The sequence below is a fragment of the Canis aureus genome, chromosome 13 (genome assembly GCF_053574225.1).
Source record: "Canis aureus isolate CA01 chromosome 13, VMU_Caureus_v.1.0, whole genome shotgun sequence".
Classification (NCBI taxonomy): Eukaryota; Metazoa; Chordata; class Mammalia; order Carnivora; family Canidae; genus Canis; species Canis aureus.
The window spans coordinates 20,231,965-20,257,747 of NC_135623.1; the positions used below are offsets into that span (position 1 = coordinate 20,231,965).

General features: G+C 47.2%; 1 protein-coding gene across 6 annotated transcripts; it reads left to right on the forward strand.

Moving 5' to 3' along the window:
• Window positions 1–1,535: 1,535 nt before the first annotated feature.
• LOC144282018 (cytochrome P450 4A11-like) lies at window positions 1,536–24,905 on the forward strand. Of its 6 annotated transcripts, none has more exons than XM_077845065.1 (13): window positions 1,536–1,818; window positions 4,679–4,820; window positions 11,883–11,927; window positions 12,383–12,510; window positions 13,691–13,815; window positions 14,187–14,341; window positions 14,777–14,883; window positions 14,975–15,165; window positions 15,260–15,393; window positions 17,090–17,154; window positions 17,294–17,370; window positions 18,477–18,569; window positions 19,336–19,647. In XM_077845065.1, exons 1-13 carry the CDS (start codon window positions 1,624–1,626, stop codon window positions 19,502–19,504), a joined length of 1,626 nt encoding a protein of 541 aa, XP_077701191.1. In that variant the 5' UTR covers window positions 1,536–1,623; the 3' UTR covers window positions 19,505–19,647. The 6 variants fall into 6 exon arrangements, 5 of the variants coding, with proteins under 5 accessions (XP_077701191.1, XP_077701193.1, XP_077701196.1 ...); XM_077845069.1 differs by lacking the exon at window positions 1,536–1,818 and adding an exon at window positions 3,888–4,139; XM_077845067.1 differs by lacking the exons at window positions 18,477–18,569; window positions 19,336–19,647 and adding an exon at window positions 24,264–24,905 and having other exon boundaries at window positions 1,539–1,818.
• The last annotated feature ends 878 nt before the right edge of the window (window positions 24,906–25,783 follow it).

A 25,783-nucleotide genomic window follows, 5' to 3' on the forward strand; every position in this document is an offset into this window, starting at 1 on the left:
TAGAATATGATAACTGCTCACTAAATACCAGTTATGACCAGCATTATTTACTCAGTTCTATAGAGGAAACCAAGGACTCATGGAGGAAAACATGGAGTGACACTCAGAATTGTAACCGAGGGGATCCCACGTCCAACCTCTCTCCACAACTGCCCCCCCCCATGTGCTACATGCAGAGCTGGTGCTGGGCCATGTACGGGAAAGAGGATCCAGAGTCTCTGGTCTGAGGCCAGAGAGGGTGGGAAAGTATCCACGGAACTCAGGAAAGTTGAGAGGCATGGGTAAAGTGGTTACGTGTCCTGGGGTTTGGAGAAGAGCCAAGGATTAAGGGGAAAAATGGAAAGAAATCTGACCACACAGGTTGTGTAATGCATCTCCTGTTGCAAGGTCAGCCACAGGAGGAGGGCATAGGAATAATAAGGTAGATAGTGAGAAACAGAGCAGAAGAGGGAGGCCCCTCAAATGCTGCCTTCCAAAGAACTCCTCATGAAAACATCTTGGTCTCCATTTTGAATTATGAGCTTGGAGTGGGTTTGGAGGGAGAAAATCAGGAACAAAGTAAGGCTGAGAAATTAAATTGTTCTCCTCAAAAAAAAATTGTCCTCCTTAGATGCATATTCACATGATCTCCATGAGCTGTAGCCCCCACCCATCTCCCAAGAACTCTTCACCTGGTGAACTCCTACTCACCCTTCAGGGTCCTATTCTTGTTTGTAGTTTTCTCCTTCCCTGGATGGGCCCAGTCCACTATTCATGGTTTCAGAACATGCCTTACCAAGTTTTCCTGTACTGCCTTAGTTTTTTGCTTTACCTCCCAAGCTGTGAGCTCAGGAAACATTTGTTGAGTGCATCAGTGACTGACTGAATGAGCATTCCTGGGAGGAATTCCCAGGAATTCCTTGGCAAAGGACACTTTACCCTCCTTATAGAAGGAGAATCTGAGGCACAGAGAGTGTGATTGCCTGGCTTCATATGTCCTGAGCGAGCCCTGAGGCTGGGCCTCCTGAGTGTGAGGCCAGTGCTCTGCCTGCCGGCACAGTCAGCCCAGGACACAAGTGAATGGTGGACTGGGACAAGTGTGAGGAACAGTGCAGAGGAGGCTGGGGCAGACAGTATGGAGGCCCCCTGATTCTAATATCAGTTGGCCCTTCAAAGGCGATTTTCCTCTGGCCACATCACTTTAGCTCCCTGTTAGTGTTCTTTTCTCAGAAATGGGATAATCATTAACCCAAGCACACCCCCTGAACATTTGGTAAACTAGGCTGTAAATTTTTTGCAGTCACGGTTCATGTCTGTTTTGCTGGCCACTGTGGTCAGGCACGTAGCTCACTGCCAGGCACAAAATAGGTGCCCCTGAAATATTGATGAATAACGAGGAGAAGGGCAAGTAGGAAAGTACCTGGGCATTATCACTGTCTGCTGAGAAAGCTTTCTTCTTAATGATTCCTAAGATGGATCCTAAGATGGACTCAATGAACTCTGGAATCCCAGTCTAAGCTCTGCCCTCACCCTTTGCTCCCCCTCCAGGTGGGCAGGGCCATCCTCCCCTCATGGACTAGGCCAGGTGCTCAGAGGATTTCAGCAACAGTCAGGGAGAGTCAGCAAACCACTGGCCCCTGAACCATGAGTGTCTCTCTACTGAGCCTCACCAGACCCCTGGACACTGTGTCTGGGTTCCTGCAAGTCGCCTCCCTGCTAGGCCTGGCTCTGTTGCTGCTCAAGGCAGCACAGTTCTACTGGCACAGGCAGTGGCTGCTCAAAGCTATTCAGCAGTTCCCGTCCCCTCCTTCCCACTGGTTCTTCGGGCACAGGCAAGAGGTAGGAAGGGGCTGGACTGGGAGAGGGAGGGCAGGGCGGGATGCGGCTTTTGGAGCTTCATCCCAGTCAGTAGATCCATCCCGCAGAGTCTTTGTGGGAGACCTGCACAGGGTTCAGGGGAACATCCAGCTTATCTGCCAGTTCTTGGCTCCTCACCCCAATTCCAGGAGCTCCTCAAATTTAAGGTAGCCTGTGCTGGTGCCATCAAGTCTGTCTGATCCTCCTTGTTTAGGGAGATGTGCAGGCTGTGGTGTAGCCCTGAGCCTTGAGAAGAGTAGTTGTTCCTTCCTGAGTCTTCCCCCTCCAGGCTGAGCAGCCCCAGCTCTTCTCCCAGACACACTTCCTGATGCTTCCCTGCCCTAGCCACTGAATCCCATCCTCTCGTCCTGGTCCTGGCTGGCCTGGGAATATACAGCACTGCGGTCATGGCCAAGGGAGAACATAGACAATAATCAGGTGTCAGGTCACAGGAAAATAGGCTCACCTACTGGATGGGGGGGTGATGTCAGTCAGGTGCAGGGACCAACTGATTTGCTATGCCCGAGATTATGGGATGTTCCATACTAGTGACTTCAAGGCTAAAACCCCAACAAGTTGTTGGAACACATGAGAGGAAGTTTCCAGGTTGGGGCAGGGAAAGAGTACTGACAGTGAGTTGCACCAGTAACCGAAACGGTTTCCCTCCCAGTTCCTACCCCAAACCCTGGTACTGTGAACTCCTTGGGCTGCAGATGACACCCTCTTCCAGTACCACAGTGACAACCACAGGGCTGATCCCTAAGAGATTCCTGAACAGGCTGTGCTGTGAAGAGGAATAAGCAGCTAGAGGCTGCATTGGAGACAGTGCCTACTCTCTACCTTTGTCAAAACCGGTCCCGCAGAGGGGGCACCAACAAGGGGGGAGAGCACGTGAGGAGGGAGGCTGTCTAGTGGTGTGTTGGAATGAAGTAGCCAGAGGTGTTGCAGAGGAGGAGGCCAAACAATTACAAAAAAAGTGAAGCCAAAGACAGAAACTTCATGTCAGCCACAGGGAGACAGCCAAAGGCCACTTTCTTCCCAAAAACTGTTGCTTGAATGATTTCCAGAGTCTTTGTCCATTTTGAGAAATTGTGACCTTTTGTCACAATTCTGAGCTAGGATTCAATTGAACAACCACTAAAATTTCCTCCACTGCTGTTCCCATTCAGTGGATGGTATGGAGAGTCAGTAAGCAGACAAGTTCATTTAGGTAACTCATGTTACTCCGCTTCGGCCAGCTGAACACAGAGTGCAGCCAAATTTTCTTGCTCTTGCAAATCTGAGACTTTCTTTACTCAGTACCTCTGTTATTGGCTAAGCCAGGAGTAGATTGCCACATGTAGTAGGTTAAAGCTAATCTTTCAGGCCAGGTGACAAGTGATAAGTGGGACAGGGAAGCATGTGGGCTCAGAGCCAAGGTACTTAGATTCTATCCCAGCTCTGCCACTTACTTCAAATGAACTTGCTCTGTGCCTCTGTTTCCTCATCTGCAAAATGGGGATCATGATGAGGAGTATAGCCTCATGGGAGATTTACTAATCTCTGAATGTTGCCTGGCACAGTTACACTCTAATTTATAAAACTTGAAGGTCATAGTAATGCTCATGAAGGACAAACATGTTCGTAGGTTAGCAAACTTGCTGCAGTAACTAGGGCTGAAATCGGTCAGAATTATGAAAGAGGAGCACTTCCTTCACAGTGTGCAAAATCCATGACCCAACAGTCCTTTCTGACCCCGGGTCATCCCTTCCGCCTCAGGCACAGCCTATAGCACAGCCTACAGCACAGCCTACAGCCCCTGACGATGGAGTGCCTGTGCCGCCCCTTTATTTCTGTCCACTGTTTCTCCTGGTTTCTCATGGGGACATTTTTAGGGTGGCAACACACCCAGAAGGATCCAGGTGAGAACAGTTATAATGGAGCATTGCCTGCATGAGTGGCCACAGCCTGAATAAAGTCCAGTGTACACGGAGTATTTGCCTACAGGGCTAACATGAGCACATTGTCTACCAGAGTCTCACCGGGCCCTGGCCAGCCCCGTTCAGGCAGAGATGGAAGTCCCAAGAGGTTTTCTTGAGGGCCGTCAGATCAGTGGGGGTCAGAATGACCCAGAAAGAGGAAGAGCCAAGCAGAGCACTGTTTAGCTCCATCGGGACCCCAGAGGAACTATTGACACTCCCCAGGAGCAGGAGTTTCTGGAAGCTTGAAGAGTAAGCAATCAGACAGAAGGCAGGCAACTCTGCTGAAACAGGATCCCCCGGAGGCCTCTGCTAAACAATCTTGAGGGGATCCTGGAGGATGAGGTAACATAACTTTGACATAAGAGGCTCCCACTAGGGGCACCTGCTTGGCTCAGTGGTTGAGAGTCTACCTTTGACTCAAGTCGTGATCCCCGGGTCCTGGGATTCAGGCCCGCATCAGGCTGCCTGTAGGGACTGTCTCTCTCTGCCTGTGTCTCTGCCTCTCTCTCTGTTTGCTCAGTAATAAATAAATAACTCTTTATATATAGGCTCCCACTAGGGAGTCCCTGCACTGCATCCAAGGAGAAGGGTGGTCCCAGTGATGGAAATGACCTGAGAGCTCAGAGTAGCCTCCTCAAGTAACTGGAGGACACTACTCAGTGTATGGACCAAGGATGTCCCCCACCTCCACTCCCACTAGAACATAAGTTCCATGAATCTGGATCCTGATCAGAGCTAGCTCATCAGACAGTTCCAAACTCCTAATCACTGCCAATATCCAGAACTATTTCCATAGGGCCATCCTGCCCTCTACCACCACTCCAAGCAGTGGACATAATGAGAAAGTAAGGTTTTGTTGATTTGTCTCTCCTTTGGTACAGTTCCAAAAGGGTCTGGAGCTGCAAGAGCTGAAGAAAAGGACAGAGAAATACCCTTGTGCCAGTCCTCGTTGGCTATGGGGAAGCAGAGTTAGCCTCGTAGTCTATGATCCAGACTACATGAGGATGATCCTGGGGCGATCAGGTGAGAGCTAAACTTCTCTTCAGTTGGAGTGGCCTTTCCCTCTTAGATGCATTCCTGGTGCACTGTGACAGTCCAGGAGGGACCGCTGCCTCAGTCCATCAATATTTGAACCTCTACCTGTGATCCTTCCAGCCTAAGAGCCAGCGGCGGGCCAAATAGTCAATTGGAATGCTCAAACATCTGTGAGAATTACACTTGACGGGATGAGCACTGGGTGTTATTCTGTATGTTGGTAAGTTGAACACCAATAAAAATTATTTTATTTATTTTTTTTAATTTATTTTTTATTGGTGTTCAATTTACTAACATACAGAATAACCCCCAGTGCCCGTCACCCATTCACTCCCACCCCCCGCCCTCCTTCCCTTCTACCACCCCTAGTTCGTTTCCCAGAGTTAGCAGTCTTTACGTTCTGTCTCCCTTTCTGATATTTCCCACACATTTCTTCTCCCTTCCCTTCTATTCCCTTTCACTATTATTTATATTCCCCAAATGAATGAGAACATATAATGTTTGTCCTTCTCCGACTGACTTACTTCACTCAGCATAATACCCTCCAGTTCCATCCACGTCGAAGCAAATGGTGGGTATTTGTCATTTCTAATAGCTGAGTAATATTCCATTGTATACATAAACCACATCTTCTTTATCCATTCATCTTTCGTTGGACACCGAGGCTCCTTCCACAGTTTGGCTATCGTGGCCATTGCTGCTATAAACATCGGGGTGCAGGTGTCCCGGCGTTTCATTGCATTTGTATCTTTGGGGTAAATCCCCAACAGTGCAATTGCTGGGCCGTAGGGCAGGTATATTTTTAACTGTTTGAGGAACCTCCACACAGTTTTCCAGAGTGGCTGTACCAGTTCACATTCCCACCAACAGTGTATGAGGGTTCCCTTTTCTCCACATCCTCTCCAACATTTGTGGTTTCCTGCCTTGTTAATTTTCCCCATTCTCACTGGTGTGAGGTGGGATCTCATTGTGGTTTTGATTTGTATTTCCCTGATGGCAAGTGATGCAGAGCATTTTCTCATATGCATGTTGGCCATGTCTATGTCTTCCTCTGTGAGATTTCTGTTCATGTCTTTTGCCCATTTCATGATTGGATTGTTTGTTTCTTTGGTGTTGAGTTTAATAAGTTCTTTATAGATCTTGGAAACTAGCCCTTTATCTGATATGTCATTTGCAAATATCTTCTCCCATTCTGTAGGTTGTCTTTGAGTTTTGTTGACTGTATCCTTTGCTGTGCAAAAGCTTCTTATCTTGATGAAGTCCCAATAGTTCATTTTTGCTTTTGTTTCTTTTGCCTTCGTGGATGTATCTTGCAAGAAGTTACTATGGCCGAGTTCAAAAAGGGTGTTGCCTGTGTTCTTCTCTAGGATTTTGATGGAATCTTGTCTCACATTTAGATCTTTCATCCATTTTGAGTTTATCTTTGTGTATGGTGAAAGAGAGTGGTCTAGTTTCATTCTTCTGCATGTGGATGTCCAATTTTCCCAGCACCATTTATTGAAAAGACTGTCTTTCTTCCAATGGATAGTCTTTCCTCCTTTATCGAATATTAGTTGCCCATAAAGTTCAGGGTCCACTTCTGGATTCTCTATTCTGTTCCACTGATCTATGTGTCTGTTTTTGTGCCAGTACCACACTGTCTTGATGGCCACAGCTTTGTAGTACAACCTGAAATCTGGCATTGTGATGCCCCCAGATATGGTTTTCTTTTTTAAAATTCCCCTGGGTATTCGGGGTCTTTTCTGATTCCACACAAATCTTAAAATAATTTGTTCTAACTCTCTGAAGAAAGTCCATGGTATTTTGATAGGGATTGCATTAAACGTGTATATTGCCCTGGGTAACATTGACATTTTCACAATATTAATTCTGCCAATCCATGAGCATGGAATATTTTTCCATCTCTTTGTGTCTTCCTCAATTTCTTTCAGAAGTGTTCTATAGTTCTGGGGGTATAGATCCTTTACATCTTTGGTTAGGTTTATTCCTAGGTATCTTATGCTTTTGGGTGCAATTGTAAATGGGATTGACTCCTTAATTTCCCTTTCTTCAGTCTCATTGTTAGTGTATAGAAATGCCACTGATTTCTGGGCATTGATTTTGTATCCTGCCACGCTACCGAATTGCTGTATGAGTTCTAACAATCTTGGGGTGGAGGCTTTTGGGTTTTCTATGTATAGTATCATGTCATCGGCGAAGAGGGAGAGTTTGACTTCTTCTTTGCCAATTTGAATGCCTTTAATGTCTTTTTGTTGTCTGATTGCTGAGGCTAGGACTTCCAGTACTATGTTGAACATCAGTGGTGAGAGTGGACATCCCTGTCTTGTTCCTGATCTTAGGGGAAAGGCTCCCAGTGCTTCCCCATTGAGAATGATATTTGCTGTGGGCTTTTCGTAGATGGCTTTTAAAATGTCGAGGAATGTTCCCTCTATCCCTACACTCTGAATAGTTTTGATCAGGAATGGATGCTGTATTTTGTCAAATGCTTTCTCTGCATCCAATGATAGGATCATATGGTTCTTGGTTTTTCTCTTGTTGAATGATGAATCACATTGATTGTTTTACGGGTGTTGAACCAGCCTTGTGTCCCAGAGATAAATCATACTTGGTCATGGTGAATAATTTTCTTAATGTACTGTTGGATCCTATTGGCCAGTATCTTGTTGAGAATTTTTGCATCCATGTTCATCAGGGATATTGGTCTGTAATTCTCCTTTTTGGTGGGGTCTTTGTCTGGTTTTGGAATTAAGGTGATGCTGGCCTCATAGAACGAATTTGGAAGTACTCCATCTCTTTCTATTTTCCAAACAGCTTTAGGAGAATAGGTATGGTTTCTTCTTTAAACGTTTGATAAAATTCCCCTGGGAAGCCATCTGGCCCTGGACTCTTGTGTCTTGGGAGGTTTTTGATGACTGCTTCAATTTTCTCCCTGGTTATTGGCCTGTTCACGTTTTCTATTTCTTCCTGTTCCAGTTTTGGTAGTTTGTGGCTTTCCAGGAATGCGTCCATTTCTTCTAGATTGCCTAATTTATTGGCGTATAGCTGTTCATAGTATGTTTTTAAAATCGTTTGTATTTCCTTGGTGTTGGTAGTGATCTCTCCTTTCTCATTCATGATTTTATTAATTTGAGTCTTCTCTCTTCTTTTTAATAAGGCTGGCTAATGGTTTATCTATCTTATTAATTCTTTCAAAGAACCAACTCCTGGTTCTGTTGATCTGTTCCACAGTTCTTCTGGTCTCGATTTCATTGAGTTCTGCTCGAATCTTTATTAACTCCCTTCTTCTCCTGGGTGTAGGATCTATTTGCTGTTTTTTCTCTAGCTCCTTTATGTGTAAGGTTAGCTTTTGTATTTGAGTTCTTTCCAGTTTTTGAATGGATGCTTGTATTGCGATGTATTTCCCCCTTAGGACTGCTTTTGCTGCATCCCAAAGATTTTGAATGGTTGTATCTTCATTCTCATTAGTTTCCATGAATCTTTTTAATTCTTCCTTAATTTCCTGGTTGACCCTTTTATCTTTTAGCAGGATGGTCCTTAACCTCCACGTGTTTGAGGTCCTTCCAAACTTCTTGTTGTGATTTAGTTCTAATTTCAAGGCATTATGGTCTGAGAATATGCAGGGGACAATCCCAATCTTTTGGTATCGGTTCAGACCCGATTTGTGACCCAATATGTGGTCTATTCTGGAGAAAGTTCCATGTGCGCTTGAGAAGAATGTGTATTCAGTTGAGTTTGGATGTAAAGTTCTGTAGATATCTGTGAAATCCATCTGGTCCAGTGTATCATTTAAAGCTCTCGTTTCTTTGGAGATGTTGTGCTTAGAAGACCTATCGTGTATAGAAAGAGCTAGATTGAAGTCACCAAGTATAAGTGTATTATTATCTAAGTATTTCTTCACTTTGGTTATTAATTGATTTATATATCTGGCAGCTCCCACATTCGGGGCATATATATTGAGGATTGTTAAGACCTCTTGTTGAATAGATTCTTTAAGTATGATATAGTGTCCCTCTTCATCTCTCACTACAGTCTTTGGGGTAAATTTTAGTTTATCTGATATAAGGATGGCTACCCCTGCTTTCTTTTGAGGACCATTCGAATGGTAAATGGTTCTCCAACCTTTTATTTTCAGGCTGTAGGTGTCCTTCTGTCTAAAATGAATCTCTTGTAGATAGCAAATAGATGGGTCCTGCTTTTTTATCCAGTCTGAAACCCTGCGCCTTTTGATGGGGTCATTAAGCCCGTTCACATTCAGAGTTACTATTGAGAGATATGAGTTTAGTGTCATCATGATATCTATTCAGTCCTTGTTTTTGTGGACTGTTCCACTGAACTTCTTCTTAAAGGGGAATTTTAAGAGTCCCCCTTAAAATTTCTTGCAGAGCTGGTTTGGAGGTCACATATTCTTTCAGTTCCTGCCTGTCTTGGAAGCTCTTTATCTCTCCTTCCATTTTGAATGAGAGCCTTGCTGGATAAAGTATTCTTGGTTGCATGTTCTTCTCATTTAGGACCCTGAATATATCCTGCCAGCCCTTTCTGGCCTGCCAGGTCTCTGTGGAGAGGTCTGCTGTTACCCTAATACTCCTCCCCATAAAAGTCAGGGATTTCTTGTCTCTTGCTGCTTTAAGGATCTTCTCTTTATCTTTGGAATTTGCAAGCTTCACTATTAAATGTCGAGGTGTTGAACGGGTTTTATTGATTTTAGGGGGGGATCTCTCTATTTCCTGGATCTGAATGCCTGTTTCCCTTCCCAGATTAGGAAAGTTTTCAGCTAGAATTTGTTCAAATACATATTCTGGCCCTCTGTCCCTTTCGGCGCCCTCGGGAACCCCAATTAAACGTAGGTTTTTCTTTCTCAGGCTGTCGTTTATTTCCCTTAATCTATCTTCATGGTCTTTTAATTGTTTGTCTCTTTTTTCCTCAGTTTCCCTCTTTGCTATCAACTTGTCTTCTATGTCACTCACTCGTTCTTCCACCTCGTTAACCCTCGTCGTTAGGACTTCTAGTTTGGATTGCATCTCATTCAATTGATTTTTAATTTCTGCCTGATTAGCTCTAAATTCTGCAGTCATGAAGTCTCTTGAGTCCTTTATACTTTTTTCTAGAGCCACCAGTAGCTGTATAATAGTGCTTCTGAATTGGCTTTCTGACATTGAATTGTAATCCAGATTTTGTAACTCTGTGGGAGAGAGGACTGTTTCTGATTCTTTCTTTTGAGGTGAGGTTTTCCTTCTAGTCATTTTGCTCAGTGCAGAGTGGCCAAAAGCAAGTTGTATTGGGAAAAAGAGAAAAAGAGAGGAGAGAAAGAAGGAAAGAAAAGAGAAAGAGATAAAAGGAAGAAAAAAAAAAGAAGAAAAAGAGAAAGAAAAAGAAAGGAGGAAAAAAAGGGGGTGGAAGAAGGAAACAAATCAAAAAGCAAAAAAAAAGAAAAAGAAGAAGAACCACGGGGGAGTATCTTCTGATTCTGTGTACTTTAAGTCCCTTGGCTTCTCCTGGAAGTTGTCAGTCTAGCTGGTGTTCTGGGGGAGGGGCCTGTTGTGCTGATTTTCAGGTGTCAGCAGTTGGGGGAGCTGCTGTGCCCCTGCCTGGTGCAGGGCTCAGTGGGGGTTGTTTACCCCGTGAGGCTTCAGGAGGAACAGCCCCAGTGGCGGGGCAGCTCTGGAAACCTGGATTCAGCCCCCGCAGGAACTCCGGAGCTCTCCGTCTGCAGGGCCTGGAGGCTCCGGGGCGGGGCCGCTGATCTGCTCAGCTGGGGCAGGAGCGTCCTTGCTGTCCTGGGCCCTCCCGGCCTCTGCCTGTCCGGGGGGAGGCCGGATCCTGGGCTGTGTCCCGGCGCCCTGTGCTCCGGAGCCTGCGCTGTTGGATTCGCGCTCCCGGGCCGCGCAACCCCCTCCGCGGAGCCGCCCCCGAGCCCCCCGAGCTGCTCCTGGAACCGCGCAGGCCCCTCTGCACGGAGCCTCTTCCTCTGCCCGAGCCCCTCCGAGCTGCTCCCGGGTCCGCGCAGCCCCCTACGCGGAGCCGCCCCCGAGCCCTCCGAGCTGCTCCGGGTCCCGCCGTGCGCGCTGCAGCCCTTAGGGAGCTCGGGGCACTCTCCCGGGGCGCAGGTGTCTGTTACTGTCCCGGGGAGCCCGAGGGCATCCTCGCCCTCCTGGGTCCTGCTCCAGCTCCCCGCGAGCCCCTTTCCGCCCGGGAAGGTCGGTGCAGCTCCTGCGTCTCCGGGACGGGGCTCTCCTGTCCTGGGGACACTCGCCCCGGCCTCAGCCCGGTTCCTCGCGGGGCCCCTCCCCCTCGGAGGCCTTTGTTCCTTTACTTCTTTTTCCCCGTCTTCCTACCTTGATAGAAGCGCAAACTCTTCTCACTGTAGCATTCCAGCTGGTCTCTCTTTAAATCTCAGGCCGAATTGATAGATTTTCAGGATAATTTGAAGGTTTTCTAGGTAATTTGGTGGAGACAGGTGATTTGGAGACCCTACTCTTCCGCCATCTTGCTCCTCCCCCCAAAATTATTTTATTAGAAAAAAGAATTACCATATTCTTTCTCTCTCATTTCTTTCTGTCGTTCTTTCTTTTGCTTTTTCCCCTTATTCCTTCTTACCGTTTTCTCTCCTATGCCTCTATCTTTATTCACCACAGTGGTGTGATCCTAGACTGAAGGAAAATTCCTATCCATGATGCCTGGGGTGGACCTGCACACCCGAGCCATTGCCTCAGCTGGGATATAGGAACTGAACCATCATTTTAAAAAAATCACCATAATACTACCATTCTATTTGCACCGAGGACAGAAGATAACTTTCTCACAGATTCAAATTTCTGCTCCACGTGGCTTTGCTATGGGACACTTAGTCTTCCATCGTGTGCCCAAAATGACTATCAGGAGAGAAATAGAGTCCAGGTTGAGAGGCAAGAGGGAAGTGGCTTGACACAAGCTGCCAGCTGACAATCATCAACAAGGAATGGAGGCCAAAGATCTAGACCACAGCTGCCTTTGGGGCCAGCCTGAATTCCTTGGTCACCACCAGTTTGCTGTCATGTCCTTCTTAATTTTCAGACCCAAAATCTGATGGCTCCTACAGACTCATGGCTCCCTGGATAGGTAAGTGCGTTTAGCCAGGACAATGGTCCACCGTGTGCGTAGAATTGCCACCCACTATCCATTTGGCCCAGACTAACAAGAGGACACCAGCACCACAGTGACTCCACTCAACTCGGAATTGAGCCCCATTCTCTCCTTATAAAACCCTCACCCCCTCCAAATGGTGCTGGAGCCCTCTGTAGCTCAGCTTCTCCCAGGCTGAGAGAAAATCAGCCGGACTTCTGACTGAAGACCTTGTACGATCCATCTCCCTGCTCTGTTTCAACCTCCATGTCACAGCTGTCATAACCACTTCCTGGCCTCAGGCTTTGGGAAGTCCCCTTCTTAACATGCACTGGCCCTTCCTGCTTTGCAAAAGATGCCCTTCTTCTGACACCCTGGGTTCCTCCCAAATTATCCCTGGATAACTCGGGCAAGGTCCCTTCCCACCCACCCCCAAACACACTGTGGTCCAGGGTATGGTTTGCTCCTGCTGAATGGAGAGATATGGTTCCAGCACCGGCGGATGCTGACCCCAGCCTTCCACTATGACATCCTGAAGCCCTACGTGAGACTCATGGCTGACTCTGTCCAAGTGATGCTGGTAAGTCAGTCGAACACTACCTCACCTGCACACTCACACCCACAGCACAGTTCACAAAGTCCATTCTCAGACAGCTGTATCCTTCATAAATGCATTAGCGTGGCCCCTGGAATCACTCATTACACCCTGCAATGAGACAGAGCCCCCGGAGGGCGGATGGGACAGGAAAGCACCCTGGCACCCACTTTCATCCACTCTTTGCTCCCTGCCCACAGGAGAGAGAAACACAGTGGAGGCAGGGTCCCTTCTCCTCCCACTTGCATGTCTTTGGCTTGGATAGGAAGAGTATTCAGTACCCCCAGAGAATAGGACAAGCCGCCCCTGGCTGGCCTGGGCAGTAGCAGCTTCAGTGGCAGCAGGGACATCCCAGGATGTCACTCAGGTGGTCTCCTGGGTGAGATTGAAGGCTTATTTTTTTAAGATTTATTTATTTATTCTTGAGACACACAGACTGAGAGAGAGAGGCCGAGGCATAGGCAGAGGGAGAAGTAGGCTCATGAAAGGGAGCACGATGTGGGATTCGATCCTGGATCCCAGGATCACGACCTGAGCTGAAGGCAGTTGCTCAACCACTGAGCCGCCGAGGCGTACCCTGGACTGATGGATTCTACATGGATTTTAGCTACTCCCTGGAGGGAAATGCAGATCAGGTCTCAACCCCCAGGGCTGGGTCCTGCCAGAACATCACCTCTGAGCATGACCCTATTGCTCATTCACTGTACTCAGCTGACTTTTCCTGAACAAGAGGAATTGTCATCCTTGATACTCCTCTCTTAGGAACCCCTGTACTGGCCCCTTAACCTTTCTCTTGCCTCGACACTTGTTCCCTAAATTTGGACCTTATCCATTTTTCTGTGTAGGTCATTCCTAGGGCAGAAAAGATTCCCCCTTTATCTCCTGAGAGACAATGTCTACAGTCTGCTAAAAAGTGGTTATTGCCATAACTTATACTGAAGTCAGCCTCAAGAGATCATTCTTAATAAAATAACAACAGTTTCTGAGAAAATACTCGACATATCACAAATATTCGGCTCTATGGTTCGAAATCGATGAAACACAGCTGTTTTAGAAAGTGAGGACATGTCATCAGAATATGTGGAGCAGCAGAGAGAGAGCCTAGCCTCATCAGCATAGGCCTTACAGAGGAGTAAAGAAGGATCAATGTGTCCCCTCTACACAGGACAAGTGGGAGGAACTCCTCACCCAGAACTCACATCTAGAGATCTTTGAACACGTCTCCTTGATGACCTTGGACACCATTATGAAGTGTGCATTCAGCTACCAGGGCAACCACCAGGCAGACAGGTCAGTGAAATGCATAGCGGCAGGGTCCTATTTCCTACCAACTGGTGTGGACTCATCTGGAGGCGGTTCCAATAGTTGGGATGTTTACCAACCCAAAGAGCCACATTCTGCAGAGAGCCCCGGTCTGACACAGTCAAATTCAGCCCACGCCAAACCTGCATTAGGCACAGACCCTGACCCCTGCTTTAGGGAGAAGCCTGGCTGCCCAAGTCCCTCATAAATGGCTGAGGGTCTCTGGGGCATAAGACAGAAATATCAGATGCCTAGGATCACCTGCACCAATGACTGAGGAAACCTCCACCCACAGCCCCACTCCACTCCAGTTCAGATGCCTCCCTCCACCTCGACTCTTCTGCCTCATCTCCCTTCAGGAACTCCCAGGCCTACATTCAGGCCATTCGAGATCTGAACAACCTGGTGTTTGCCCGGGTGAGGAATGTTTTCTACCAGAAAGACATCTTCTACTGGCTGACCTCTGAAGGCCGCAGGAACCACAAGGCCTGCCAGCTTGCCCATGAACACACAGGTTGGACTCTGCCCTCTGGGCACCTCTCCTCCTTCATCAAGCAAAGGGATGGGCACTGACGCCTCAGGCAGAGGCCTGCCCCTCACTGCCCCTCCAGAACCTGGGACAAACCCATTCTGGATTCCCACCTAGTGTACCTGTTAGGGTGCCAGATGCAATGCAGGAAGCAATTGCATCACAACATGGGTGAAGGTTGAACGAGCGCCCCTGCCAGCCACATTCAAGCAGAGCCTTCTTGGGCTGTGCTGCTGAGGGGAGGGCTTACATGCAAATACCTGGTGCTAGAGCTCTCACCCTGGCATGCACACCCATTGCCAAACTCCTCCTGACTCTGGTGACACTGTAACTGGGGCCCCAGGGGCAGGTGAGCTTTATGGCTGGCTATGTCTGGGCACCCAGAGCTCTCAACTCCACCTGGGAACACTGTTTGGGCAGACCGAGTGATCAAGCTGAGGAAGGCTCAGCTACAGGACGAGGGAGAGCTGGAGAAGATCAGGAACAAGAGGCACTTGGACTTCCTGGACATCCTCCTCTTTGCCAAAGTGAGTATGGCAGGGGAGGTCTGAGCATTTGCCCACAGGAGCAGAACAAGGGTGCCATCTCAAAGTCTGCCCTCTCTCTGGGTCTTCCCAGATGGAGAATGGGAGGGGCTTGTCTGACAAGGACCTGCGTGCAGAAGTGGACACATTCATGTTTGAGGGGCATGACACCACAGCGAGTGGCATCTCCTGGATCCTCTATGCTCTGGCCACACACCCCGAGCATCAGCAGAGATGCCGGGAGGAGATCCAGAGCCTTCTGGGGGATGGTGCTTCCATCACATGGTGAGTGCTCATGAGATAAAGGGCCCTGCCCCCTCGACTAGGGAATACACTGGGTGCCAGGGCCTTACCTGCCCTTCAAGATAGCTTGGTTTAGGGAGCACCTGGACCAGATGCCCTACACCACCATGTGCATCAAGGAGGCACTGCGACTCTATCCACCAGTTCCAGGTGTTGGCAGAGAGCTCAGCAAGCCCATCACCTTCCCTGATGGACGCTCCTTGCCCAGAGGTATGGCCTCATAACTCTCACTCCATAAGCACTCCTGGGGGACTCATGGGATGTCTGAAATCCACATGTCCTGGGTCAGTTCTGAAGCTCTGTGGCCCCTTTATTTTCCGCAGTAAGTGGGGACAAGGTTATAGTTGGGATGAGATTGTAGAATACTTGACACAGCGTTGGGCCACATTCAAAGTTATATATGAAATAGTGAAAGGGATTATAGAAGATGGAAGGAAAACAAGAGTGAAGAATTAGAGAGGGAGACAAAACATAAGAGATTCGTAACTCTGGGAACGAAACAAGGGGTAGAGGAAGGGGAGGTGGACAGGGGGATGGGGTGACTGGGTGAAGGGTACTGAGGAGGGCACTTGACAGGAGGAGCACTGGGTGTCATACTATATGTTGGCAAATCGAACTCCAATGAGAAAGAACTAAAAAAATAAAATAAGTGAAAGTTCCCCTTCATACCTAGAGAGAATATTCTCTATCTGTTCATTCTCGAAATAACATGAAAAATGTGTCCTGATTCTTAGATGTCAAAGGTTAAAATCCTAACTTTCTATCCTTCTTCACGACAAACATTCAAGCCCCGAGAGTTCCATCATTTTATGACACTATATTCCTCCCATTGATGGCACTGATATTTTGTGAGTTTAAGCTGTATATATCCTATTCCTGACTCCAGGAACACAACTCCTGAAGGATTTCTGTCTTCATTGATACCCCTTTTGGATATCATACAGATTTGATGTAGTAATAGGATAACTCCTTGATGACAACTGCAAAATCTATATACCTGGCAGTTAAAATAATGACTCAGGGGCCCTGAGTGGCTCAGATGTTGTGTGTATGTCTTGGCTTAGGTCATGATCCTGGGATCCTGGGATGGGGCTCCCTGCTGAATGCGGAGTCAGCTTTTACTTCTGACATTCCCCTGGTCATGCTCTCTCTACCCTCTCATGTAAATACAGAAACATTTTGTATAAAAATAATGATGACTCAGTACATTGCACCTTCTCTACCAGGAGATGTTGGCTTCAGGAAGGGGCTTCAGAAATAGCATACAATTCTAATTCTCATGATTTGAGCGCCAGAGAGGGAAAGAACTGGGGCAAGGAGAGTTCTTCCTCCACTCTTACGGAGTTGAGTGCATTAAACATATCAGGAAACCCACTCTCATTCTTCAGATGGCCCACTCCCAGGGAGCCCTCAGGTTGATGGAGAGAGCAGCTGGTGACCACATCTGAAGTCCCTGCCATGGTCTAGTCTACCTTTTAGCTCACCTCTGCTCTGAATCCCAGCCCTGCCACATCCCAGCTGGGTGGTCATAGGCAAGTTGCTCAGCCTCTCTGAGGCTTAGGTGCTCATGTGAACAATGAGCATTGGGCCTTCCTTGGAGGGTTGTTGTGAGATGGATTAGTCAATGCATATTCCCCTAGAGCTCATGGATGGTACTTGGTAAATGTGAGTTGTCCCTTGAGCTGCTCTCTAACATAAGCCTCCAGTTCTTTCTGCTTCTCACCCTGGTCTGGATATCTACTAATCTGGGCACATGTGCTGTGCCATGTCTGCCCCACCTCTCCTGCTACACTATCATTCCCCTGAGAGTGATGAGAAGCAACTCTCATAGTAGCTGCCAAGCTGTGTGAGCAAGCACCTGGCCCCGCAGGCAGGTATAACCATTCTTCTCTCTTCTGCCCCACAGGATTCTTAGTCTTGCTCTCCTTTTATGCCCTTCACCACAACCCGAATGTGTGGCCAAACCCAGAGGTACAATGGCCTTGGGAGGATAGGATGGGGGAATCTCTGCACACCAATCCTTCCTCCTGTTCCATTTCTGGGTGTGTCCTGAGGTTGAGAGGAAGAAGGAGCTGGCCCCACGTATCCTGATACTGGGGTTGCTATACAGGTGTTTGACCCTTCCCGCTTTGAACCAGATGCCTCTCGACACAGCCATGCTTTCCTGCCCTTCTCAGGAGGATCAAGGTGAGGCACTTGTACTGGGATGGGAGGAGAGAGCTGTTTACTAGGAACATTCCTGTTGTTTGTCACTTCCTACATTTCCATGGGTGTTGCAGATATGCTCTGACATGTTGGTGTGCTGGCAAAGAGGTGTGTCTCTCTATGTATGAAAGAAAGTTGGTAATCACTGCATGCTATGGAAACTTTGACCCATTGCTCTCACTCAGTCTCCAGCCACAATTCAGTGTCAGTGGCTATTCAATGGCTCGAGGCATTCTTGTGATTTCTTCACTTTATGAGGATGACTTTACTGAATTGGACATTCTCACATGCAGTTTTCAAGTGTTATCAATGTCAAGTCAGGATGGAATCAAAGTTTTCTTTTGCACACATTCTGAAACCAGACCTTCTCCCCACTCAACCCCTATACTGCACCATTGCCTAGGTGCGTGTGTTTCCATCCTCAGTTGCCTGCATGTCTGAAATATTTAAGCCTACAGAGGAAAATATCCTGCAATCTCTTAAGGGCCTCAGAAGTATTCAACTTGTGACTACAGTATTTTTGCATGTATTCAACAGAATTTTGACTACATAGAAATGATAATGAACACTTGACAGTTTTCTCAGTCGTGAAATCATTGCATATGATCTGGGCTCTACATACCTGAATTTTACACTTTGAGTCCAAAAGATGGGTAGAGAGTCTCAGGAGAGGGGTAGACACCTCATATCCTAGCTTAGAACTAATGGAGATTTTGTTTATTCCTTTCTGCTTTCCTATTCAATTCAGTAAACATCATTCAATATCTAAGACTAATCATTAAGCCTGACTCTGTGCCAAGCCTATGCTATGAGATGTGATACTGCCCTTGCCTCAGGGAATGCTCAGTCAAAAAATGAATGACTCTACTCAAAAAAGTCATCATCTATTGATTCTTTCTTTCCCTCACTCATTTACTAATTGACCGCACAGTAGGAAGTTCCTCTTCTGGCACTCTCCTGGTCTGGATAATGACATGTCCTTGAGTAAAATACCGTGTGATTCAGGGTCCACGAGTGAAGAGGCATAGCACACAGGGGTGGATGTGTGTGGGGGGGGTGTTCATGAGGACATACTGGCCTTATCTTAGACTTGAGAATGCAGCAGACAGAAGTGGAGGGAGAGCATTCTCCTGGATCTCCTCAGCAGGAGCTGAGCTGGGAGACAGCTGGACAAGTGACAGGTGACTGTGTGAACAACCCTGAGAGGGCTTTGATGCCAGGCTGAACCTTGTGAACATGCCTACCTGTGATGGAAGACGTGGGAGGCTAAGAGCATGGAAGGGTGGGGCATCAGGAGAGGGATAAGAGGTGGAGACAGAAAAGTCCAGGTGAGGCGGTAGCTGAACGATTCACTTCTGGAGTAGAAGTGGTTGACTGAGGGGCCAATGGGAAGGTAAGAGTCTGGACCCAAACTGGAAGGCAAATGGCACAGCAGCTTGAGCATCCCTAAGGCTCTGCCCCTACAGGAAGCTTCCCTGTTGACTTCCTTACCCAACTCCATCCTGTCATTTCTGTGAGGATCTGGATCCCTGTGTGCTCATGGGATATGGTTAGGACCTGAAGTGTGGCCCAGCCCACCCCCTCTGGTGTCTGGCCTGGCTCCACATTGTGAAACCAGATATGGCTGGTGCAGAGAGCAAAGAACCTAATGATTAACTGTTGTAGTGATCACTTGACTTGGCTCTGAGGCTCAAAGTGTTGACCCTCCTGTAACAGGGTTTCAGGCCTGCTGAGAGCAGAGGTAAGAGGAGGAGCTGATCCTGGAAGAGAGTAGGCTTTTGTCAGAGGTCAAGGGGAGAGTGTTAACAAAGCAAGGCTTGGGGTAGAGATGTGCATGTGTCCAGGGAAGGGGATCAGGGCTGGGCCCATGCAGGCTGGTCCTGAACGGACTGTTCCTGGCAGGGGCTTTGAGGCCACTCCTCACTTCCTTTTCCCTCCCTGACCCAGGAACTGCATCGGGCAGCACTTTGCCATGAACGAGTTGAAGGTGGCGGTGGCCCTGACCCTGCTCCGCTTTGAGCTGGCACCAGATCCCTTCAGGATCCCTGTTCCAACTCCAAGAATTGTGTTGATGTCCAAGAATGGGATCCACCTGCATCTCAGGAAGCTCCTCTAACCCTTGTGGGGACAAGGATGAGCCCTGAGGGCCTCCTGCCTGCCATTCTGTCTTCCTGTCAGTCTCTCCTGTCTGCTGGTTTCTGCTCACTTCCTGCTTCCCCTCTGCCCACCTGCCAGCCTTCCTGCTCTCCTGCTCTTGCACATGAGATTGTCTGCACTTCTCTATCTCACCCTTTTCCAAGATTCCTTCTGTTAGTCCGTTATCATACTCCGCCGAGCTGTCGCTCTGATTGTCCACGTAAATTGGCATTAGCTACCTGCCCCTCAGGCTGTGTGCCCTCTCCCTGTCATTGTTTCTTGTTGCCTGCTTGTCTGTCCCTATAATGTTTTCTCTTGCTGCTTTACCATATTACACAAACTTAGCTCCTTCAAAGAGCACAAATTGATAATCTTGTGTTTTAGGAGATCAGATATCTAAAATGAGTCTCACTGGGTCGCAACAAAGGCACGTAGATGCTCTAAGGCATAATCTCTTCTCTTGCATTTTCCATCTTCTCAGAATCTACTCTCAAGGCTATTCAATGAGGGGACTAAGCCTCCTCATTTATCATGGAAATACACTTTTCTTCAATTCAACTGAGTCAGATGTTAACAATACCTGTCAAATTTTTAGTGCAACAACTAGACTTTTGTTTAATTGAACAGAGGTATGCCAGCCAATCTAAGTGCACCCATAAAGCTAGACATGTCAGTCCACCTTTGGTCCACTTGGCATTCACACATTCCCTTACATCATACTTCGTCCCTAACTAAGTAAAATAAAGTCATGCTTCTACCAACTCAGCTCCCTATGATTGAAACTGTGTAGTCCCTTTTCCCCAACAACAAAGCCCAAGTTTTTGGAGAGTCTTCTCTCTTCTCCCCAAAAAGCTGTAACATAAATGCTATGATGCAAAGTTAACTGTTAGTATTTGTGTTACATTTGACATGCAGGTTATAAGACAAGGAAGGAAAAATCTGACCCACATACCTACACATGCATAATCATACTCGTAACAAATAAGGGGAAAATGCTAGAAACCACTACACTCCTTATTCTATAACCTGTGACATAGCCACCGTTAGCATTAAACACCCTTATTCCATTAACCATTTCAGAGTTTATTTGCCCTCTGAAAGCACCTCAGCCAGTTTTGATTTTGTTTTGTTTTTTGTTTTTGTTTTTGTTTTTTTGCCTTGTACAATGACCCAAACCTTCACTCTTGAAGGTTCTGGGTCATTCCCAATCTAACCTCAACTGCCCTGTGACATTTTCCCCTTTAATGACAGGATATGGTAGTTCTAAAAGATGCTCTATGTACTTCCTCCACTCCAAGTAACTCTTGTTTTTCTTGCCTTTGTTGCCTAGGAAACTGCCAATTTCCCCGTTGGTAATCAGGATCAGTCTAGCATAGTAACTCCTGAAATCAGACCCATGAGGAGCCCAATGTGGCCAGCAAGTGTATTCATGTAGTCATTCTTGTGTCTCCTGGTGGAAGCACTTCTGCCTTTGAAAGTAAGACCACTAGGGCCATGGAGCATATGGTTGGAGTGAAAATTCCCTCAAGTGTTGCTAATCCGATCGCTAGGCATAATCATGAGTGGTGCTGTTCCAATTTCCTTCCCTGAATCCTCGATGAGTGAAACCTGTCTATGGAAGAAACAGCACCATATATTGTACATTGATTTAAAGCATATACAGCATCCTGGAGAGCCTTCCTTCAACCCTTTAAGTTATTGCCACCTCGCTGCCGCTGTATACCCAAACCTACTCTGAGGTTATTTATCTGGTTCTGGAATGCAGAACTATAATGGATATACCATCCCCAACTGGCTAAAAAGACTCGGTAGCATAGAGGGTTTTGATGGCACCGGCTCCATGGGCATATTCCCATACGTCCCTATTCCAATGGTCAGTCTCCCATTTTTCAGTGTTCTCATTGTAAAGGATGACAGGCTGTAACTTATGGAATTCACTTTCCTTTTACTTCATACACATGCAGGCTGATCTCCGGGCTTTGTTTCATAAATCTGAGCCCTACCTAAAGCCTGTGGCTACATGTCAGGATGATCTTCAATGCAGACATAGAAGCTTGGATCAGTTATCTTCTAATTCAGAGAATTGCTTTTTTTTTTTAAGATTTTATTTATTCATGAGCGACTCACAAAAAGACAGGCAGGGACATAGGCAGAGGGAGAACCAGGTTCTATGCAGGGAACCCAATGTGGGACAGGATCTTGGACTCTGGGATCATGCCCTGGGCCGAAGCCAGATGCTCGGGCACCAAGTGGCCCTCGGTCTGAGAATTTTAATCCTCCACATTACTCTTTCCTTTCCCCACTCTCTCCAGTACAACATGAATATCCAGTCACTCTTCTTATGCTCCTTAGTTTGACTAAAATGTTTCAAGCCATCAAATATATACTGACCAGAACCTTCCCTTTAACAAGTCTCTGATTACCAGTATCACTGTGATGTCCTGTATATTGCAACATCAGACTCTGAGCGACGAGTGTCCTCTTTACCTTTGGCAGTTGGAGTCATCAGTGTCTTTCCAACTAATCCTCTTGAAGCACCAATTCAAGAAATCCAGAGTCAATTCAGAGAAATCATTAGGATTCTGTTTCTCGTAGAACCATTCCTGGCACCAAAATTTACCTTAGTCAGAGTTCTACCAGAAAAAGAAAACCATTAGAAAAGAAGCTTCCCCAGGGACAGGAAAAAGAAAAAAAAAAGAAAGGAACAACCCGACAGACCCAGAAGTACAATGTATCTGAGCTCCAATTTCTGACCACCCAGTAGCTTTCTTATGTTCTCCCTGTGTTCTTACTGAGCAGCTTAAGTAAGAAAGGGGAGTAGGGGACGAGGCAGTGTTCATTCCAAGTTGATGGGATGCCTGACTGAGTGAGGACACAGCAGGAAAGAAAAGGGCAGGGAAGGGTCATGTTCAGGCAGCACCAATGGTCTGGGAAGTGTCGGGCAAGGAAGGTTGGTGCCCACTCTGCAATCCTCGGGAGGAAGAAATTAAACACACTTGGGGTCATGGGATTTGTAGAGGAAAGATGATCAGGTCATGCACAGCCTGGGAGGTTCCCAGAGGAGGCTGGCAGATAAAAGGAACATGCATGGACCTCAGCTCCCCAAGCTCGAGATGCAGGCCCCAGGACTCCTTCCCACATGGTGCCTGAGCTCTTTCTCTCAGGAAGCCCTACCCTCTCCTGGAATGCTGACACCCTCAGCTATACCAAAATTTAGAGAAGTCAGGCTCACAGATGTACAGGAAGCCGAGGAACAGTCCAAACCAGAGTGGGTGGCATAAGAGAACTGGCGGCCCAGGACACAACTTTGTCCAGATTCCCTGTCTACTGCCTCAGAAATGTGAGAGAATACCAGGCCCCTCCAGAGCCCACTGTACCAGCCAGGCCCTAAGTCCCTGGTCCCGAGAGAGAAGGGGCTACCCAGGCAGATCCTTGGGAAGTCCTCCTGTCCTCTTCCAGCCCCCCTTAGACAGTCATGGTCTTAGTCCCCTCTCCAGTCCCAGAGCTACCACTCTAAGCCCAAGCCACCCTCTTCCTGCACCTACGTGAGCTCGATAACCTGCTTCTACAGGTTCCTGTCATCAACCCTCCATCTATCCTGCTCTCACAGATGTCTTTCTATGCTGTAAAGCTGTTGTCCTGAGACAGAGAGAGAGAGAGAGAGAGAGAGAGAGAGAAGCACCAGCTTGCCGTGCAATGTAGAAATCTGCTCAGTTGGGCCCCTGTTATGTCGTTGAACTCAGTTTTGAGGACCTACTATGAGGAGGACATGGTCCAGATGTCTCAGGGCATGAGACAGACCTGCTCCTACCCTTTATTCTATGGGGCAGACAGATGCAACTAAACAATGAAGGAACATGAACACACAGAGCAGGAAGTTCTAGGCAGGAAGCAAGCATGGCGTCAGGAGAGAGACTTCAGGGGAGGCTGATTAGAGAGGGAGATGGAGGATGCCTTCTGGTGGGAGAGGACATTTGAGGTGAAAGATGGAGGCTGACAAGGAGCTGGCAGTGCAAAGAGCAAGGGAGAGCCTTACGGGTAGAGCAAACAGCAAGTCAAATCCTGGGGCAGGACAAAGTGTGGAGCATCCAGGAGCTGCCACTTGGTGGGACGGTGGCCTGAGAAGATGCTGGAGAGGCAATCCAGAGGATGGTGTGTGCTCTAAGATAAGGCGCTTTAAAAATGTAGGTAGACAATATATGAAAGCATGGGCATCACCATGTCAACACAAGTAACCATTCTACACAATAAATGATAGTCAGGCATGAGGAAAACTGAAGTAGAAACTTGAGGTCCTGGTCCTACCTGTGGCATTTACATTCTTTGTGACCTTGGGAACTTCAGCTAACTCCCTGGGCCTTAGTTTTCTTGTCTAGCAATTAAGGTTAATAAATTGTACAGTAGATATGAGTGCTCCCTTGCAAATCTTGAGGAGACATTTTTGAGGCGATACCATGCAGGGTACTCAGTCAGGAACCTCACTTTCTCGGAATCACTTATATCTCATTCCAAGTAGAGAGTTGTGCTACACAATGTGTCCGTCCAAAACAAACAGGGTAGTTCTGTGCCTTCACTTGAATGGGAAAAGCAACCAAATATTTAAGAATCAGAAGCTGTTGCCTGGGATGTGCACTTCTTATAGAGGTGTAAAAGTCAACACGATGTGATGCATTGCATCAGCATCCAACGCAATGTTATCAGTCCCAGAAACAGGTATGCCTGGTGTTCTCTACCTGCAGGAGTCATCTCTTCAAGCTTCCACTTTCGGGACTGACCGTGCCCACTCCTCTGCCTTCTTGTGGCCTGTTAATGGAACCAAGAAGCATCCAGGAATAAAAATACTCTTTTCCCTTTAAAATGTGGCAACTCTATGAAGTCATCAAGCTAAAAGGATATACCAACTGGGGTATTGGATTAAGTGTGGCTGATCTCATTGAATCCATTTGAAAAATCTCTCCAGGATTCATCCAGTGTCAACAGTGGTGAAGGGCATTTATGGTATTGAGAACAACGTCTTCCTGAGTCTTCCGTGTATCCTGAACACTCGGGGCTTAACCAGTGTGATCAATCAGAAGCTGAAGGATGATGAGGTTGTCCAGCTCAAGAAAAGTGCAGATACCTTGTGGGACATCCAGAAAGACCTAAAAGATCTGTGAGCTTCTAGGCTGTAGAAATTTAAAACCATGATGTGATTAACTGTGAGCCTTTAGTTTTTCATCCATATACGTGGATCACGGTTTGCTTTTATCTTCCTAAATATGTGAATCTGCGCTCACAGAATCAAAGCCCATGCTTGGTTTAATGCTTGCAATATGAGCCTTGAACAAATAAAATTAACTATTGTAGTGTGAAAAAAATAAAATGTGGCAACTCAAACTGAATCTAGTCTCTTTGAGACTGTGACCAATGGGTCCAATGTGATCCTATTTTCCTCTGTTTATTCGTCAATCAGTAAGACTTCACTGGGCATCACCACCAGGCACAGCCCTGTGACCCATTCTTTAGAAGCATAAGGACACAGGTCGCTCTGTTACAACCTTCAAAGGCTCCCTCCTTGGTTGGTCTGTCTGGATACCAGATAAATGGGAAAGATATTGACTGGTGGATCAATGTTGACCATGCCAGCACAACTTACTCAGACTTAAGCTCAGACTCTTATTCTTTTTTTTTTTTCCTAAGCTCAGACTCTTAAATTGTCCTCCTCAGATGCATATTCACAGGATCTCCATGAGCTGTAGCCCCCACCCATCTCCTGGGGACTTTCTATCTGGTGAACTCTTACTCACCCTTCAGGGTCCCATTCTTGTTTGTAGTTTTCTCCTTCCCTGGATGGGCCCAGCCCACTATTCACTCTTTCAGTACAGGCCTTAGCAAGTTTCCCTGTACTGCCTTAGTTTTCTGCCTTGACCTCCCAGAGCGTGAGCTCAGGAAGCATTTGCTGAGTGCATCAGTGACTGAATGAATGAGCATTCCTGGGAGGAACTTGGCAAAGGAATGTTTACCCCCGTTACAGAAGGAGAATCTGAGGCACAGAGAGTGTGATTGCCTGGCTTCACATGTCCTGAGCGAGCCCTGAGGCTGGGCCTCCTGAGTGTGAGGCCAGTGCTCTGCCTGCCAGCACAGTCAGCCCAGGACACAAGTGAATGGTGGACTGGGACAAGTGTGGGGAACAGTGCAGAGGCAGCTGGGGCAGACAGCATGGAGGCCCCCTGATTCTAATCTCATTTGACCCTCTCAAAGGCGACTTTCCTCTGGCCAC

Excerpts from the sequence above, each read along its gene's own strand:
- LOC144282018 (XM_077845065.1), top strand. The coding sequence starts at position 1,624 with ATGAGTGTCTCTCTACTGAGCCTCACCAGACCCCTGGACACTGTGTCT. Across the intron at positions 14,342-14,776 it reads GCTTGCCCATGAACACACAG|ACCGAGTGATCAAGCTGAGG; the intron begins GTTGGACTCTGC and ends CTGTTTGGGCAG. Across the intron at positions 17,371-18,476 it reads CCCTTCTCAGGAGGATCAAG|ACTTGAGAATGCAGCAGACA; the intron begins GTGAGGCACTTG and ends GCCTTATCTTAG.